The following is a 21,239-nucleotide window of genomic DNA, read 5'->3' as shown; positions in this document are numbered from 1 at the left end:
TATATAAGGCTAGATATTAGTGTCACGTCATGCGTTTTATGAATTCGCAATGATCTAATGGTCTGTAAAGAATCACATAATGTTTGTCAGACATATATTAATGTAAGTTACGATAAAGTGTTGCCGAGTTATTAAAACGGTGATGAAACGGTCAGCGCGCGTTTAACGCGTATGATGTGATCATCCAGAGCCCCTGTGCGCGCTCATCACGTGCTTCAGCTCAATGCATCCAGCCGCTTCAAGCAGAAGAAACTATCTCACCTCTCAGGAAAGGCTCGTGAACAACCTGCAAGATTGACGTCAAAACGATTAAACTATTCGGACGCGTCGAGTTGAACGCGAAGGAATCGGATGCGAGTGGAAGTGTTGGGGAACACCTCCAGGACCAAGTGCCTTTCCTCGTCTCCGGCAGCCCGTGGGAAGTTTCTTTCCATGTGAAAACCATCTGACACACATGATCTGCTCCTTACGCGCTCATTCTGGGCTACCGGGGACACTTACATATCCATAGATTGTGTAACAACCACGAGAAGACGACACCGGATCGCGCATTCGTTTATGAACTGTGAGATTTGGTGAGTAAATCGCAGTTCTGTTTCTAGATAACCAACACAGACACAAGACATTTGACCTAATTCATCTCTTGCTTACAAATTATGGATATGCATTGCGCACTAGACATGACATGGTTTAAAATGGGTCTGGCGGTGCGCAAAGCTGCGTGCGTTTGTGTTGGAAGAGGAGAAAGCCATCGTCTGCTCGTTAAAAGTAGGTCTGCATGTTGACTGCCGTGTGTTTGTGCTGTTTACTAGATTACTTTGAACGATTGAGAGTTATTGTGCATCATATCAATTACATTAACAACCATTTTACTGCGTGCTTTAATTATGCATGCTCATCTGGGTTCAGGAGAATAATGCGTGCTTTTTATTGCTAACATTCAGTCTGTGCAATGGATTTTATACATTCAACAGTCTGTGAGATGTTTTCTTTTTCTTCCTCTGGTCACTCGTGGGTTCGGCGTGGATTCATATCAGCTGCTGGTTAATTAGACGCACTTGCTCACTGGTTGTCATGACCGCTCATCCACATCAATTCACCAGCCTACAGACTGTTTACTTTCTTCATGAGTCTGATGTAAATGTGAGCTCCTAGTTTCGAGATTAATGCGATGCCTTCATTCTGGAAAGTTGTGCAGTGCGCTGCAGTGGTAAAAGGTCTGCCTGGTACACTAGTTAAAATGTGGTTTTTAACATAACATATAAAGAAATTGCTATTCAATTTTACAAATAATTAAAAACGTAATGCATTTAATCTTTTGACATTTTGAAGTAGAAAGACTGAAACACACTGGAAAAATTACTTTTTAAAGATTATTGAAGTACGTTTTACAAGAAAATATTATTTTACTTTTTCTGCTTCAAAATTCAATGTTACTTGTGGTTTCTTTGTGATTGTGTGTAAAATGTAGCAGTTTCTGAGTGAAAATTGTTTCTATACAAAATAATTTCTTGTAAAATGTACTCCAGTGACCTTTAAGTTTAATTTACAACTACGAATAAATAAATATATATTTAGTGCTGTCAAACGATTAATAGCATCCAAAATAAAAGTTTTTGTTACATAATATGTGCCAGTACTGTGTATATTTATTATGTGTATATATAAATACAAACACATGCATGTATATATTTAGGAAAAATGTTACGTTTATATATTAAATTGTAACGGGGCAAACAAGACGTGAGACGTGCAGATCCAAGTGCAAGCTTTTATTTATAAACAGTCAATAAACAGGCAGGATTAAACCAAGGCAAACAGGTATGGTATGGGCAAGACACAGAGCAATCCTAGGGCTAGCGAGAGTCGACGATCGGCGAACAATATCCAACAGGGCAAGGCAGAGAGATAATCCAGGTATACGAGCAGTAGTCCAAGAGAGGTGCAAACAGAATCCAAACGGCAAGGCAAAGGGTAAATCCAGGAAATACGGGCAAGAATCAAAACGCTAGAAAAACACACAAGGCAATACTATGACAACAAAGTGGGTTCCGTATCGCAGCTAAAACTAGGAGAGTTATAAATGCAGAACAATACTGGAACTAAACAGAAAAACGCAGAATGGCTCGGTAAGGCAGACGCTCCTATACAATCCAGGAGGGCAGTGGAGCGGAGGCGGAACAGGGGGAGGGACGGAGGGCCAGGTCCACGTGGAAGTGGAGTAGCCAGGGACCGAGGCAGAGTCGGTACAGCAGGAAGCCAGGGCGGAGTCGGTGGAACTGGAGCCCACCAGGGCGGAGCAGACAGGACTGGAGCCCACCAGGGCGGAGCAGACGACCACCACGGTGGAGCAGAAGACCTCAGCGGCGGAGTAGACGGAGAAGGCGCCCACCGGAACGGAGCAGATGACCACCAGACCTGAGCAGAAGACCACCACGGCGTAGCAGAAGACCACCAGAGTGAAACAGCCGACCTCCACGGCAGAGCAGACAGAGCAGGAGAGCACCACGACAGATCAGGAACACACCACGACGGATCAGCAGAGCACCACGGCGGAACAGGAGAACACCACAACGGATCAGGAACCCACAGCAGAGATTGGAGCCTAGGGAAAACTGAGACACAAGAGACAGCATCTACGGTCTCAAAGACCGAGGCAGGGAATGCAAGAAGTTCATCCACAGATTCCCTGGTTACAACTGAGAGGACATTCGATTCACCATAGAACTTATTGGTGAAAACTGGGCTAACAAACATTCCAACCTCTCATTCATTGCCTGGAATGGGACAGGAAGACAGTTCAAAATCATGCTCTTTGACAAACTGGACAGGCCGACAATTCACCCTCAGGTTCATTAGATGAATAAAGACAGACAGATAGTTAATTAACAGAACCTGGCAAGACAGACAGTTCAAAATCAGATACATTAGATGAGACTAGACAAATGGACAATTCAAAATCAGCCACCAAGGCTGATTCAGCACAGGACGAGAGTTCAGAGATGGCCTCCTCGGCCGGTTCAGAACAGGACAAACATTCATAAGTGGCCTCTGTAGCCACGACAAGACAGGAAGAGAATTCAGGGACAGCCCTTTTGGCTGCAACAGGACAGGCAAAGAGTTCACAGACGGCCTCCATACCCGTGACAGGGCAGGACGAGGATTCACAGGCGGCCTCCACAGCCATGACAGGGCAGGACGAGGATTCGCAGACGGCCTCCATAGCTGTGACAGGGCAGGACGAGGATTCGCAGACGGCCTCCATAGCTGTGACAGGGCAGGACGAGGATTCGCAGACGGCCTCCATAGCCGTGACAAGGCAGGACAAGGATTTGCAGATGGCATCCATAGCCGTGACTGGACAGGACAAGGATTCATAGGTGGTTACCACTGAGACCTCTGAAGGTTCTGCAGCAAATGCCGCCACCTCTGGAGGTTCTACAGTGGTAACATCAGGAAACAGGTAAAGTTCATTAACAGGACAGGTACAGTGCTCATCTACAGTTCCTCCGACTGTGATATGACGGACTGGACATGAATTGCTGGGTGCCACCACCATGCAAGGAACTGAAGAGAGTACCGCCGCTTCAGGAGGTTCTGCAGCATCAGCTGCCACCTTTGGAGAGACTGCAGCAGGTACCATCACTTCAGGGAACACGGCAACGAGCGCCACTACCTCAGGAGGTTCTGCAGCATCAGCCACCACCTCTGAAAACATAATAGTGGCCACCGTTACCTCTGGGAGTTCTATGGTGGTGTACGCAGCCCAAACACAACATAAAGCGATCCCCATCATGGAAAGCGCTTCGGACAGGGGAATTAGTGCAGGAACAGGAGGGGTAAAGTGAGCTGGTTTGGGGATACCAGCTGCACGTGCAGACACCAGTGATGCATCCCTCACATTGGACACCAGAATTGGATACTGAAAGACTGTCCCTGAATATCTGGGTGTGACAGACAGAACGTGACAAGACTCTGGCTGCTCAGCTGTGACGTGACGTGGTTCTGGATGTTTAGCGGTGACGTGGTGAGACTCTGGCAGATCAGCGGTGACCTTACTTGATTTATGAATGGCAGTAATGACGTGACCGGTAGTTGTGACCACCATTTTGTGAGTGCGTTCTGGTGCCGTCACCATTTCAGTCATATTTGCGGTGTCACGATCCTCATCCACAACACCCACAGTGAATAGTGAGCCAACAGTCAACAAAGCAAAATCCAAAAAAAACACTCCGTGACAAACGCGGACCCTCGCGTCTAAGCTGAGATTGCAATGGCTGATGAATGCCATCACAAAAAATCTCAATCAAGATAATGTCAGGTAAATCAGAATAATGAGCGATGGCTAAAAACTCTAATATGGTTCTCCAATGATCGTGGACCTTGTTTAAGGGCAAACAATAGTCTTGTAGTGTCCATACCTGACAAATGTCCGTCTGAAAAGTTGCTGGATCCTTGTGTGGCCGAGTATTCTGTAACGGGGCGAACACAACGTGAGACGTGCGGATCCAAGTGCAAACTTTTATTCATAAACAGTCAATAAACAGGCAGGATCGAACCAAGGCAAACAGGTATGTTACGGGCAAGACACAGAGCAATCCTAGTGCTAGCGAAAGTCAACGATCGGCGAACAATATCCAACAGGGCAAGGCAAAGGGTAAATCCAGGAAACATGGGCAAGAATCAAAACACTAGAAAAACACACAAGGCAAGACTATGACAACAAAGTGGGTTCCATATCACAGCTAAAACTAGGAGAGTTATAAATGCAGAACAATACTGGAACTAAACAGAAAAACACAGAATGGCTCGGTAAGGCAGCTAACATTAGGGGAGTGATAAACGCAATACAATACTCGGCGAGAGGAAGAGGAAGTCCATGGTTTATGTAGGGTGTGTGATCAGTGCAATCAGCTCTGTGTCATCAGTGCAATGGATGATGGGAATTGTAGTCTGAGGTGGCGTGCAACAGTTAGTGTGGCGAAAGAGTCCATGTGGTGAGGGAGTGACCTCTGGTGGTGAGTTAACGGAAGATTATAGACCAGATTCATGACATAAATATCTTTATACATGATATAATTTATATGAATATAAATATATACACATAAATACATGTAAATATTTTCTAAATATATACATGCATGTGTGTGTCTTTACATGCACATAATAAATATACGCAGCACACACAAATTTTATGTAAACAAATACTTTTATTTTGGATGCGATTATTTATTTATTTATTTATTTATTTATTTTTTATATATATATATATATATATATATATATATATATATATATATATATATATATATATATATATAAAACACATAACCTCAGGTTACTCTACAGGGACTATCCCTGTCATAAGTGTAGTGACTTAGAAAAAGCATCAGCTAAATGACTAATGTAAACATCTCGGCTTGTGAAGAAAACTGCAATATTTCTAAGTTGAATGCTTTATATGTCCAATGATTTATGAATTCAAAGCTGCCTCTGAAATTTATAGTTCAGTTGATGTTTCATTTACTGCACTGGCTGTGCTCACCGACTCATCAAGTTCAATCAGAATATACAATCAGAGCTGGAATAGCTAAATTACCAGCTCATAAGGTTCAAGAGACCTTGGAGACTCTTATAGAAGTTGCTTATATGAAGTTCCTGCATATGTGAGTTATAAAGGACCCAAAGTTGTGAAATGTTTTTTTTTTTTTTTACCAAATAACACAAGTTGCAACTTTAAGTTATGGTTGCAGTTGATTGTTCTGTCATAGCTTTGTCAACACATTCAGACTTTATGACAGCAGGCTTGTTATAGGTAAATAAAACTATAAAGAAACTGAAATGAAATACATTTAAAAAAGAAATAAAATAAAAATATATATTAAAATGATTTTCTCAATTTCTCGTTTTTATTAGTTTACTAGATACTAAAATGGTACTAAAATAACTGAAAATTAATAAAAATGTATATATTTTAATAAAACCCTCAATTCCTAAAAATTTACCAAAAATACAATTAAAAAGAATAAATTACAGTGGTGTGAAAAAGTGTTGGCCCCCTTCCTGATTTTTTATTTTTTGGCATGTTTGTCACACTTTAACAAATTTAAATATTAATCAAAGATAATACAAGTAAACACAACATGCAGTTTTTGAATGAAGTTTTTTATTATGAAGGGAAAACAAAATCCAAACCCACATGGCCCTGTGTGAAAAAGTGTTTGCCCCCTAAACCTAATAACTGGTTGGGCCACCCTTAGCAGCAACAACTGCAATCAAGCGTTTGCGATAACTTGCAATGAATGAATGAATGAATGAATGATGCATTTATATAGCGCTTTGTGTATTGCTGTACACCCAAAGCGCTTTACAATCATATGGGGGGTCTCTCCTCAACCACCACCAGTGTGCAGCATCCACTTGGATCCAGCATCCACAATGAGTCTGTTACAGCGCTGTGGAGGAATTTTGGCCCACTCATCTTGGCAGAATTGTTGTAATTCAGCCACATTGGAGGGTTTTCGAGCATGAACCGCCTTTTTAAGGTCATGCCACAGCATCTCAATAGGATTCAGGCCAGGACTTTGACTAGGCCACTCCAAAGTCTTCATTTTGTTTTTCTTCAGCCATTCAGAGGTGGATTTGCTGGTGTGTTTTGGATCATTGTCCTGCTGCAGAACCCAAGTTCGCTTCAACTTGAGGTCAGGAACAGATGGCCGGACATTGTCCTTCAGGATTTTTTGGTAGACAGCTGAATTCATGGTTCCATTTATCACAGCAAGTCTTCCAAGTCCTGAAGCAGCAAAACAGCCCCAGACCATCACACTACCACAACCATATTTTACTGTTGCTATGGTGTTCTTTTTCTGAAATGCTGTGTTACTTTTAGATGTAATGGGACACACAGATGTAATGAGCCAGATGTAATGGGACACACACCTTCCAAAAAGTTCAACTTTTGTCTCGTCAGTCCATAGAGTATTTTCCCAAAAGTCTTGGGGATCATCAAGATGTTTTCTGGCAAAACTGAGACGAGCCTTTTATGTTCTTTTTGCTCAGCAGCGGTTTTCGTCTTGGAACTCTGCCATGCAGGCCATTTTTGTCCAGTCTCTTTCTTATGGTGGAGTCATGAACACTGACCTTAACTGAGGCAAGTGAGGCCTGCAGTTCTTTAGATGTTGTTGTGGGGTCTTTTGTGACCTCTTAGATGAGTCATCGCTGCACTCTTGGGGTAATTCTGGTCGGCCGGCCACTCCTGGGAAGGTTCATTTGTGGATAATGGCTCTCACTGTGGTTCGCTGGAGTCCCAAAGCTTTAGAAATGGCTTTATAACCTTTTCCAGACTGATAGATCTCAATTACTTTCTTTCTCATTTGTTCCTGAATTTCTTTGGATCTCAACATGATGTGTAGCTTTTGGTCTACTTCACTTTGTCAGGCAGGTCCTATTTAAGGGATTTCTTGATTGCGAACAGGTGTGGCAGTAATCAGGCCTGGGTGTGGCTAGAGAAACTGAAACATTAAAGTGTGACAAACATGCAAAAAAAAAAAAAAAAAAATCAGGATGGGGGCCAACACTTTTTCACACCACTGTGTGTGTGTGTGTGTGTATATATATATATATATATATATATATATATATATATATATATATATATATATATATATATATATATATATATATATATATATATATATATATGTGTATATGTATGTATATATGTATATATATGTATATATATATGTGTATGTATATGTATATATGTATATGTATATGTGTATATATATGTATATATATGTGTATATGTATATGTATATGTGTATATATATATATGTATATGTATATGTATATATATGTATATGTACACTTAACAAAGAAGTATTTGCAGAAACTAACCCTGAGTTTAAATCCTAAAGAAACTACGGCGCATGTGTTGCACAAGTTCATTGGTTTCGTTTGGCATTGCTCTTTAATCTCAAAGTGGTCGTTGAGATTAAAATTCCTGAAGCGAGACATAAGGTACATAAGCACTGAGTGAATGCCTGCGCTATTAGATTAGATGAGCATAGGGCATGCCTTTGTTTACATGCTTGCAAAGAAAAGTTTGCACAGTACTTCACTAGACTTCATTATATTAATTATTCTAAATGCAACAGCACTGTAATATTTTCCCAAGATTTCGTCAATTCAAACATGCTTTGAGAAATACTTTGAGAAATTTTGCTATGAAACTCGTACCAGGATGTTATAGGAGAAAATGCTCTCCGCAGAAAGTTGCACGTTTCTCCTGGGAGCTGATCTTCCCACTGCTATTCTTAGAGTTGTCACTTCAATCAGTCTATAAGAAGTGAACGAGAATTGCATTGCAAGAACACAGTTCAGAACTTTTATTTCACACAATGTGCCAAATTCCTCCAATTCTATTTAAACATTTACAAGAACAATATATTCTTGTTAAAAGCAGTTTATGGCAGGAGAAATTGATCACACACATATGCAAACTGTTTCTCTTTCAGGGGTGAATGCGTAAATGCCAAGAAACTGCATTAGAGAGACATCACCCAAAGAAAACGAGATTTTTTTGTGGAAAATGGACCCGCCGAATAAGGAGAGAAGGTCATCGGAGAATGGCCCCAGCTCGGCTCGGCCCTGCTGCTCAAGCCTCAAGGTAAATCTATTGGATTGAACACCTAAAGGAGCTTTATTCTCAATTGTCACCTCGTGTTGATTGCTGAAGCAGAAGCGCTGGTATGTCTGCGAGCACGCAGGTCCGTCGCTTTCCACGTAACAGGCTTTGAAGGCCTCTGGCGGTGTGACGTCATTGAGTTCAAACAATATTTAGCTTCAGTTTGTGGTGGAATCTTCTTCTGAAGAGCTGAGCACTGAGAACAGAGGGGGTTTTGAGCCAGCGCTTCTGATGAGATGATTATGGCTAACGATGTAAATAATGAGAGAGTCATGCTCCGCAGTTCCTTTGTCATGAACACATGAGCGTGGCCACAGAAGATCCTTTCAGCTCTCTGTATAAGACACACAGTCATGTGGACCATTAGATGTATTGTAAGGTTTTAATGTAAAGGTTTACTCAAGCTTTACTCGAGGTATTTAGTGATCATGTATATCACTTAATAAGCATTACCGGCACTTTGAAGGTCAAAAAACATGTACATGCAAATCACAAGATTAATCCCTGTGGCACCTAATGATATACTGAGGTCTTATGAAGCTAAACAATCGGTCTATGCAAGAAACTGAACATTATTTACAACATTATTAACTGTAATCCAGAAGCAGACGGTTCGGGGTTATGTCCGGTTCATGAATGAATGATTCTTTTGATCCGGTTCTTTTTGCCGAACTAGTTGAACCAGTTCACCAAATCTGACTGAATCGTCAGTTCGTGGCTCGAGCAGCACAGATCTACAAGTTACTCGATCTAAACTCACTTTCAGACGCCTGACAGTCACTGGAAATGAGCCAATATTTGAACCAGTTCATTGAAATGAACTGTCCGATAGAACCAGTTCATAGAAAAGAATCAGACTTCCTTGTTTGCCTGCGGCTCTGGATTACAGGTAATAATGTTGTAAATAATGTTCAGTTTCTTGCACAGACCGATCCATGTCAACATGAATTCAAAATTCATCCTTGTTTACTTTATTCATTTACATTTTTGGTCTTATTTTGAATAATTGTTTGTCTTTAAAAGGTACACATTTGTAGCTTATTTACTGTATAGTAGTACCTTAAATTATTAATTGAATCAATTATTGGCTAAAGTGCACATATTAGTAGAAAAATACAATTTTTTTTTATGTAGAAACACACACACACACACACACACACACACACACACACACACATATATATATATATATATATGCGCATGCGATTTTTCCCTTTAGACTTACCTCTCTTTCTTGTAGTCAACATGATTTTAAAATCAGCCTTGTTTACTTTAATAATACACATTCCTTATTGTGAATAATTCATGTTATGCATGCTATTCGACTGGGAAAAAAAATGTGACTTTATTATATATCATTAAAATATCACTTTCTCTGCCTCTGAAGCGCTCAGTTTTTCTATTTACTATGATGGATGCAGTTTTTTTTCTCATTAAATATCCAGTTGAATCAAAAGATGTCTTTAACCACTTTATGTAGTTGAGCCTTTAATTTAAAACACCACTAAACCCTAATTTGCTGTTTGCTAATGCTAGTTGATATCAGGTGGAAGTACACTGTTGTTTTCATTGCATACACTCATGCACGACCGCAATTTAAGTGGTGTTTGACTTTTTCCCGTTATGGTGACATGTTTGTTATACAGATAATTACATTTACATTTATTCATTTAGCTGACGCTTTTATCCAAAGCGACTTACAATTGCTATATATGTCAGAGGTCGCACGCCTCTGGAGCAACTAGGGGTTAAGTGTCTTGCTCAGGGACACATTGGTGTCTCACAGTGGATTCGAACCCGGGTCTCTCACACCAAAGGCATGTGTCTTATCCACTGCGCCATCACCACCCCACATAATTGCATATACAAACACTATTCTGCACCCTTTTGCATCAAACTACAGCAAAGAGATATGATGAGCGATGGCAGAAGTCCAAGAGTGCATTCTGAAAGTTGCTCTCTAGGCCATCGAGGGGTTAAATGCCTTTTTAAAGAGCATAACAGCAATAACAGAAGATGTTATCAGCTGACTTATCGAACCTCCGACCCTCTGGGTTTTAATGTGTGAATGACTAGCGAATGTTTCTGCGTTCAGAAAGAGCTATTGTTGAGTTCTCAGATGAGCTACAGTGAGAAAAAAAATAATTATTGAATTTACTAAATTTTTTTTAAGGTAAGTGTTTGCAATCTATTTATTTTAGCTACATTTAATTTATTTTTATTTTTTTTAAGTTAGCCAGCTAAATTTGTTTATTTAAATGTAGCTAAAATAAATTGATTGCAACCACTTGCCTTAAAATGTTTAGTAAATTCAATGAATCATTTTTTTCAGCGAAAAGCTCAGTACTTAATCAGTGACATAAAAAGTTTTTCTACACATTAAGCAGATGAAATCCGAATTTAGGGCTTGTTTTTGCTTGGGATTAAATTAGCATGAGATAACAGTGTTAAAGCTGCTTAGAATCAGATTATTTCGCACAGAGAGAATGGCCATTTCTAAGAAAAAAAGACCACGCAGAGGTGCGGTAAATTACATCTTAGATGTGTCCTGATAATAATCCAATCCAATAAACCTTTACGGAGTCCTGTTCTGATTTCCAAATTCTTTGCTTTAGCCCGAGGTCTGATCTTAGAAATGATCTGCATGCTTCAGGAGCACAGGCTAATCTGATGAATGAAGGTATTGTAATTGCACTCATAAAGACTCTTATGGTAAAGCCGATTAGTGTTTCTAGTGGGGTTATAGCTCTACAAGTTTTTCTCTCAATAAAACAAAAATAAGACATTTTGTCATGTCCAGCGGAAAAAATAAAATAAAAAATTGGACCACATTCAAAGATCTGGGGATCAGTTCATTTAGTTATAGTTTATTTATGATCCTTACCAACACCAAATATTTATGAATTATGATATCGCTTGGTCTAAATAAAGGGTTTAAGAAGTTTTATCTGATCTCTGGAAGTCGCTACAGCCATGAAAAAAAAGTTAAACAAATTGTCATTGATATCCAGACATGGAAAATTAATTAAAACTGTTAAAAATAAACGTCATTGCCTTTTCCCATCTAAAATATTTCAGTGGCTTGAAATTGCAGCATGTTAAATGTTTGTGTAGAATAAAATTTTAGTGCAGTTGTTATACTATTTGAGGTTTTGTATTTTGTATTGTATTTTTGTTAAAGTTGTTGTAATTGTGCTGTGTTTTTGTAATTTTCATTATTATTTTTTTTAAATATGTATATAGTGTTGATTGTTTCTTTAGTTTTAGTTATTTTCGTACTTAAGTTTAAACTAAACGAAAATGAGAAATGCTTCCTTGCTAGCTGGCTCAAATTTATTTATTTGTTTGTTTGCCTGTGTGTTTGTTTATTTCAGTTGTTTTTTAAATTTTATTTAGTATAAAAATTTTTAATTTTTATATTTTTTGTTTTCATTTAATTTATTTTATTTTAGTTGAGTAAATTTTTAAAATGTGTTTAGATTAGAAGATTAATTTAGATTAATTTATTTAGTTTAGAAAAAAAAAATTGACGTTTGTTTTTCAAACACATGTATTTTTATTTCAGTTAATATTTACGGTATGGTTTTAGTTAAATATAATAACCCTAATTTTTATTTTTATATTTTATAAATATTATATTTAGTTTGTTTTCATTTGAATTTTTGTTAAAGTTTTAGCAATTTGACTGTGTTGTATTATTTTATTATTATTAATATGTCAATAAAGTTTATTATTAACTTATAGTTTTTAGTTATTTTTTATAATTGTTTCAACTAAATGAATAAGAAATATTGCCTTGGCAACTAGCTGAAATAAAATAAGTTTTATTTTGTTTTATCATTTTATTATTTATTTTATTGAAAATTTATGGTTTTGGTTTTACTTAGCAATAATAACCATGATATATATAAGACATTTAAATGGCAATATGATACATAAATGAATGTAAAAATTAATATCCAGTAATGACATTAGACTGTAAAGATCATATAAAGGTGTTCAGTTCTGTGCTGTTCCAGCGCTACGGAGGGTAAACTCCAGACGTCAGTGCATGGCGGCCGCTCTGGTGCATGCTTGGGAAATCCATAAGCGCGTGAAGGGACCCATGTGCTCCTGAGTGAGGAAATCTCTGGACTGTTGTAAAAGCTGAAAATTAGCCCAGAGGCCGCGGCGAGCACGTGTTGCTGTTGGCTGGCGGTCAGATTACTTACACGTATAATGTGATACAAGTTACGCTCCGAGGAGATGAGGGATGTGCCACTGCATTGACAGTAAATTTATGACGATTTGGAGTCAGTGACAGATGCTCGCGTGTGTGCACGGATCCTCTGGCATTTGAAACTTTTGGTTGAGGGGTCTGCTCTCATATTCGCCATCTACTTACTCGTCAAAATTTTGGAAACATGATTTTTAAATCTTTTTAATGAAGTCTCTTCTGCTCATCAAGGCTACATTAATTTGATCACAAATACAGTAAGATTGTGCAATATTACAATTTAAAATAATATGCTGATTTGCTGCTCAAGAAACATTTCTGATTATTATCAATGTTGAAAATAGTTGTGCTCCTTCATCTTTTGCAGAAACGTTTTTTTTCAGGACACTTTGATGAATAGAAAGTTCAAAATAACAATTTATTTGAAATAGAATATTTCTAACATTTATTAACATTTTTACTGTTACTTTTGATCAATTTAATGTATATTTGCTGAATAAAAGCATTAATTTGTATTAAAACACAAACATCCCAAACATTTGAATGGTAGTATCTCATGGTTTCTGCATAAATATAAAGCGCTATATAAATGCATCATTCATTCAGATATGAAGCGGCACAATTGTTTTCAACATTTTTTAGGATAGAATAGAAAGTGTTTCCAGAGCAGCAAATATTTGAGTGATTTCTGAAGGATCATGTGACACTGAAGACTGGAGAAATGATGCTGAAAATTCAGATTTGATCACAAGAATAAATTACATTTTACAATATATTCACATTGAAAACAGTTATTTTAAATTGTAATAATATTTCATAATATTTCAGTTTTTACATTTACATTTATGCATTTAGCAGACGCTTTTATCCAAAGCGACTTACATTGCATTTAAGTTACAGTTTTTATATTTTATCAGCTCTTTGATCATCTCTTTTACTGTATTTTTTAGCTCACTAATGCAGCCTTGGTGAGGAGATTAAAAACATTTCAAAACTATAATGTTTCCAAACTTCTGTCAAGTACACTCTGTGCTGCTCGTTTGTGATTGTCACCGTTCACCTTTCAGCTGTGTTTCTGAGCGTCCCGTCATGGGAGAACATGTGTGGTGTGCCTGAAACGTCCAGTGTCCTTTACACACTCCCTCTCTTTGTTTTATCTTTCTTTAAGACATTAGGTCTTTAGATACACTCAGCATTAGAAACCTCCCAAATCCCAGCATGCTCTGCGCTATCCCCTAAAGTAAGCATAAATCTTTCAGCAATGTGAGAGTGCTCGAGTCCCAGTTGAAGAACACAATCCATAATGACGCAGGGTTGCGTGACCAAGAACAAAGTTGTGATAACTTGGTTAAGTGAAGGGCGCAGACTGTAAACACTTCAGCGATTTGTGAGAAAAACTCAGCTAATTGATTGATCGATTTAAGAAGTTAGAAAAGACATCTTTAGATTTGTCAAATGATTACTTTGGACTGAAATAAATCAAACGTGTCAGTTCAGTGAAGCTGTGATTGTCTGGGTTGATTTTTTATTTTTTTGGGAGAAAGTTTGGGGTCGGTAAGACTTGTTAATGTTTTTGAAGTCTATTTATACACAGGCTGCATTTATTTGGTCAAAAATACAGTAAAAATTGTGAACATCTTTTACAATTTAAAATAACTTTTTCCTATGCGAATATTTTTTAAAATGTAATTTATTGCTGTGATCTGCAGCTGTATTTTCAGCTTCATTACTCTAGTTTTCAGTGTCACATGATCCTTCAGAAATCATTCTAATATGCTGATTTACTGCTCAAGAAACATTATATTACATTACATTATATTATATTATATTATATTATATTATATCAGTGTTGAAAACTGTTGTACCACTTCATATTTCTGCAGAAACCGTTTGGGATGTGTGTGTTTTAATAGAAAGTAATGGTTTTATTCAGAAATATGACAGTCTGTATGTATATATAAGTATAGCATCCCTGAACTTGTTAAAATTATCATTAGAATATTCAATATATAAAATTATAAATTTATAATATTAATAATAATTGTATATTATTTATGATTTTGCTATATTATAAATCATTTTATATTATTTATAACTTTATTGTAATTATACAAATTTATATTTTTATTTATATAAATATATATATAATTTAATCTACTATAAAAAGTATTTATTGATATTATAATGATCATTTAAAAAATTCAGCGATGCAAAAAAATGTAAAGGTAATTAAAAAAAAAAACAAGTTTATAAAAGGACTTTTATGTAGTCATAAAAAGATTGTTTTAATCAAAAATTTTACGCCAATGAGCCTCAAAAAGTGATTCAGCTCTTTTTTTCCCCCCGTCTTTGTACATGGAAAATTCAAGTGTGGGTTGAAAGACGACGGTATAGCTAAGGATTTGATCATCAAAGGCTTCTCGCCTCGTCTCTTCTCCTCTGGCCTGTCTCCCCCCCCCTCTTCTCTTTTTGCTTCTTCGTCCATCTCTTCTCCACCTTTCCGTTGATTATTAATTTGGATGCAGGGAGTGTGCATATGTGCGGGAAACCCCACAAGAGTGAAGATGCACCACTGTGCCAAGGTGAAACCTTGGCGAATGCTGATGATTTTGGCCCAGAAACCACAGCAACAGACGATAAGTGTCTGCGTTTCATCATCAAAAGCAGCGACTCATTTTTGCCGTTGTTTTGCTCGTATGGAGGCTTAAGTCAGTGTGGTTGAATGCAGTAGCATCGCTCAAGAACGAGACATAAGCTCCCCTAATCTGCTTTTTGTCCCCACTACCCATAATGCAATGCAGTTTGAGAAATGCATCCCCCCCTCCATCTCTTCATCTCTACTCCAGTTCTCTTATCCCCTACGATTTTAAATGCATATTAATGAAGAGTTGCTTCCATGTCCAAAAATAGGTTAATGAGGGAGCGTGTGAGTTGTGCATGCACTGCTGAATAAAACCTCTCTCTTTCTGTGTCTCGTTACAGATGTTCCTCATGGCCTTGTCCTTTGCCTACTTTGCCAAGGCATTATCCGGGAGCTATATGAAAAGCACAATAACTCAGCTGGAAAGACGCTTCGACATCCCCAGTTACTTAATAGGTGTCATTGATGGCAGCTTTGAGATAGGTAAGAACCGGATCTTCATGCGTCAGCAGACCTTTCGCTGTGTTTCGATCCCGTCACCTCCACCAAGCAGTTGCCAAGGCTCTCGTCTACCCACAAAAAAATACTGAGATGCGCCATGTGTACTGCAATTTACGCCTGTCATCGTCTGCAGTGCAGTCATCCACAGATCGGACAGTTACGCAACTGCAAAAGCGTTAAACTGCAGCGTAAAGCGCTCATCTTCACAAATGCAAATTGCATTTTTAAGTTTACACATGCATAAATCATTACGTTGCAATGAAAGGCTTTACTTTGATATATATATATATATAGCATGGTCCCAAAGAAAATAGGGTATTACCAGGGTACTTGTTTGCATCACAGTCGGAATCTTTGATTCTTTGATAAAGTTCAAAAGAACAGCATTTATTTGAAATAGATCTTTATAAATTACAAATGTCTTTACTGTCACTTTTGGTCCGCTTAATGCATCCTTGCTGAATAAAGTACAAATATTTATAGAATAAATATAATTATAATATTTACTAAATAAATATTAAATAAATAAATGTATTAATCTATTTAATGCATTTTTGCAGAATAAAATTAATTATTTAGAAAATATATATAAATATAATATTTGCAATACAATATAAATATTAATCTATTCAATGTATTCTTGCCAAATAAATTACAAATATGAATATAATTAATGCAAATATAATATTTACAAAAATATAAATATTCATCTATTAATGCATTTTGCTGAATAAAATATTAATATAATAAATGTAAATATAATATTTACAAAAAGAAAAATATAAATAATGATCTATTTGTTGCATTCTTGCTGAACAAAATTACAAATATTTAGAATATATATATATAAAATAAATAAATTATAATGTGTAATCTATTCAATGCATTCTTGCTGAACAAAATTACAAATATTTAGAAAATATATATTTATGAATTAAATAAATTATAATTTGTAATCTATTCAATGCATTCTTGCTGAACAAAATTACAAATATTTAGAAAATATATATTTATGAATTAAATAAATTATAATTTGTAATCTATTCAATGCATTCTTGCTGAACAAAATTACAAATATTTAGAAAATATATATTTATGAATTAAATAAATGATAATTAGTAATCTATTCAATGCATTCTTGCTGAATAAAATTACAAATATTTAGAAAATATATATTTATGAATTAAATAAATTATAATTTGTAATCTATTCAATGCATTCTTGCTGAATAAAATTACAAATATTTAGAAAGTAAATCTAAAATGTACAAAATAAATAAAATATTAATATTAATCTATTTAATGCATTCTTGCTGAATAAAATTACACATATTTATATAAATATAATATTTACTAAATAACATTTGGATATTGATCTGTTATTTAATAATATTACATAATTCATTTTTATTACATATTACTATTAAAATATTATATTATTATTAATTATTATAAAGATTATCCCAAAATCTTAATCACTTAATGTTTTGACCTTTTCAGGTATGCATGGATGCCAGGATTAGGATGAAAAATAATTTTTATGTTGTCAAGGGACGCCTTAAAGCAGCCATAAAACGATTGTTTTAATCAAAGTTTTATTCCAACAAGCTTCAAAAGTAACTCAGCTCTTTATTCATCTTTGTGCATGTAAAATCATAATCTAGAGTAGTGAAAGCTGCTGCAGCCGCCGCTCACGTGGCCCTAGCAACCAGTGTTTCCATAGGAGCGGGAAAAGGCGTGAAGCCTTGCAGAGATCATGTGTCAGAGTTAGCATCACTGTCTCGCTGCCTTGCGTCCCTGTTATCAACAAGTGCTCAGAAACAGGCCAAACAAAGGCTGCTGTTTGTCAGTGCGTGTGTTTTGTAAATGTTTGGGTGAGTTGTTTCTTTTTGGTTAGACTGACCTCCTAACAAACTGAGCCATGGTCTAAATGTCTGAGAATTCCTGTTCCCATTAAAGCCATGAAATGTCCTGAACAATGTCCTGGGTACAGAACTGTGCTATAATCGTCCTCACAAAGACCTCCGTTCATGGAACCGTGAAACTCAGAATCCAAATAAATCTGCCAATAAATGTTCCTCACAGACAAAGAGGTCAATCATGTAGAAATCAGTTGGGAAGCGTCATGTTCGGAGAGTTTGTGGAGCGGATACGTGCGTTCACGGGTCATCGTAATGGGGTTTTATTGCCTGATAATATGCACTCGGAATTGCTTTTATTTCACACTTGCTCACCTATTAAAGGAAAATTTGTTGAGAATTCACTTGTGGATGAGTTAGTTTCTTCATCAGATTTGGAGAAATGTAGCATCACTTGCCCAGCAATGGATCCTCTGCAGTGAATGGGTGCCGTCAGAATGAGAGTCCAAACAGCTGATCAAAACATCACAATAATCCACAAGTAATCCACACCACTCCAGTCCACCAGTTAACATCTTGTGAAGCCAAAACCTGCATGTTTGGAAGAAACAAATCCAGCATTAAGACGTTTTTTTTTTTTTACTTCTAGCCAAGTCCATAATCCTTATAACGCTTCCTCCAGTGTAAAAAGTCCATCTCCTGTTGTCTCTCACATCAAAATCCCACCACATATTTGTTTAGAGCTGTTTTGGACCGTTTTGGCTTGTAAACAGAGCTTGATCTGCGCAGATTTCTATCCTGATAAAGATCACTTTTCACTGGAGAAAGCAATGTTATGGAGGAAGCATTTTAAGCACTTTAATAATGCATTTGTTTCTTACAAACACGCAGCTTTTGGTTTCTCAAGATGTTAACTGATGGACTGGAGTGGAGTAGATTACTTGTGGATTATTGAGATGTTTTTATCAGCTGTTTGAACTCTCATTCTGACGGCACCCATTCACTGCAGAGGAACCATTGGTGAGCAAGTGATGGAATGCGACATTCCTCCAAATCTGTTCTGATTAAAGAACCAAAAACATCTACAATTTTCAGCAATTGTTTTTATTTTTGGGCGAACTTTTCCTTTAATATCCCCTAACATTTTTGGAAACAGATAATGTGGTGTGATCACGTGTTCTGTTAAGAGATGATCTCAAAATAACCAAACAAATCAATATACCAGTCATAGATTAAAGATAAAAGTGACCTTAAAAGCCTTTGTACAATAACATAAATATGTGAAGATTGTGGTCTATATAGTAATCAGCCTCATGTGCTTGCATTAAAGTGATGGTTCATCCAAAAATGAACATTTTGTCATCATTCACACACTGTCATGTTGTTCCAAACCTGTGCGAGTTTCTTTCTTCTCTTAAACACAAAAGAAGATATTTTGAAGAATGTTGGTAAACAAACAGCTGACGGTAGCCATTGACTTCCATAGTATTTTTTTCTATACTATAGAAGTCAATGGCTACCATCAATTCTTTGGTTACCAACATTCTTCAGAATATCTTCTTTTGTGTTCCATGAAACTCATGCAGGTTTGGAACAACTGATGATGGCAGAATTTAAATTTTTGGGTGAACTGTCACTTTAAGGTTAGTTGCTTACTTAAGGTCATGCTTTTTTTATTTGGATTTTCTGAGAAAGTTAACTTTCGTCTCCAAAGTTACATGCGATATTGGTATACATTTTTCTAACTTTAATAGCATATGAGCAGAATGACTTGCAGTCATAAAACAAACTGTAACCTGTTCATCTAGGTGTCAGCTATAATGCACACCTTTTACATTTTTGATATTTATTAAATCACATCTGTTTTTTTCACTTTTTGGCTGACAAGTAGATGTGCTCTGTTTATGTAGGATGAGACACTTTCTTTATTGAAGGCCAGGAGGACACTACCAATGAGTGCCCAACTAAAATCTGTTTCAACCTGGTGGACCTTCCGTGTTGTTATCTCGTTCAGTTGTCTCAGTGTTTCCATCTGCCAGAATGTGAGAGTTGGTATGGAGTGCTATAACACATTAAAAGGAAAGCATTAAAAACCTAAGTTAAAATAAAGTAGCTTAGACCAAGATGCTAAGTTAATTGAGTCACATGGCTAAGAAATTGGGTAAAAAAATCAAGCTAATTACGGTTTATATTAGCTATATAGCTATATTATATATAATATAGCTTATATTAATTAGAGACATTATCACAAAAAATATATATATTTACCAGAACTTCTGTCTGTTTGAAGCATCTGTCTTCGAACACCTCTCCTGTCCTCTGTCCAAACAGTTTGCAGCCACTTTGCCAATTTTGCATTTGGTGGATGGGAGTTGAAAATGTGCACAGCTAGGGTGGACCAATATGCCTCTCCATGTGTAGCAAATGCCTTAACTAGTTTACTTCTGCCACCAGCCTTTGCCCAAAGGTTGTTTTCTTTTTCATATTTTCCTTTTTTAAATCTAGCCATGATGGCTACTGCAGTCTGCTAACAGCATGCTCTTAATTGACTCTTGAGCCCCTTCCCCCCTTGGTAGCATCCAAGAATGTCCCTCTGACGGGTCACATGACATCAATTGTCATATCAACAGTAGCCATATTTTCAAGTAATAGCAAGCGATTTAAAATACTTCTATCATCCTGTCAAGTAAATTTTTTTTACACACATACGTATATATAATTTTGAAACACATACATATTATAGATCAGCAGTTTAGCAAATATGACTGATGATTTTAATTATGACACTTACATGAACCCTTTAAAGTTGATTTTGTGACTTTAAAGTGTGTGTCCCTTCCTATATATAAGACACTGTTGTAAATATAACGCTATACCAGCCGGTGCCAGTAAGTTAATATAAAATGTTTGCAGATTTATTACTGTATTTGTATTTATCAGAAAAGTGTTTTTGCAGAACTTGGCCAAACTTTTATAATAAACAAAATTTCAATATAATTTTGACAGTTTTATAGTAAATATTAAAAATGTAAAAGGTGTGCATATTTTGTGTTTTAGCCCATTAGGTAGTGAAATACGTACGTTTTTTAATTTGTCAGTTTATTTTAATATCAAACATTTTAATGGTGTGCATCTGTCACAATTGCAGAAGAAGACGACTCTGAGGTAATGTGTATAATCAGGTTTTTATTAGTATAAATGTAGCAAACAGGTGAGTGAAATAGACTAATGAAACACTTAGCTGAGTGTATAACAGTCTTTGTCTTGAGGTGACAGGCATAGTGCCTGGAGAATGTGAATGTGACCGCATCAGACCTGAGACCTAGATTGACGCTTT

At 36.6% G+C, this 21,239-nt stretch overlaps 1 protein-coding gene across 1 annotated transcript in view; it reads left to right on the top strand.

Moving 5' to 3' along the window:
• The first annotated feature begins 268 nt into the window (after positions 1-268).
• The window catches only part of LOC306858807 (solute carrier organic anion transporter family member 1C1-like), a 43,224-nt gene continuing 22,253 nt past the window's right edge, over positions 269-21,239 (top strand). The window contains exons 1-3 of the mRNA XM_079399550.1: positions 269-575; positions 8,517-8,668; positions 15,885-16,026. Coding sequence (XP_079255676.1) covers positions 8,531-8,668; positions 15,885-16,026 — 280 coding nt within the window. The 5' untranslated portion in view covers positions 269-575; positions 8,517-8,530. The remainder of the gene's footprint in view (positions 576-8,516; positions 8,669-15,884; positions 16,027-21,239) is intronic.

The sequence above is a fragment of the Barbus barbus genome, assembly GCF_936440315.1.
Source record: "Barbus barbus genome assembly, chromosome: 39".
Classification (NCBI taxonomy): Eukaryota; Metazoa; Chordata; class Actinopteri; order Cypriniformes; family Cyprinidae; genus Barbus; species Barbus barbus.
Note: the sequence above shows the minus strand (reverse complement) of the source record. Positions and strands in the feature narration are given on the sequence as shown.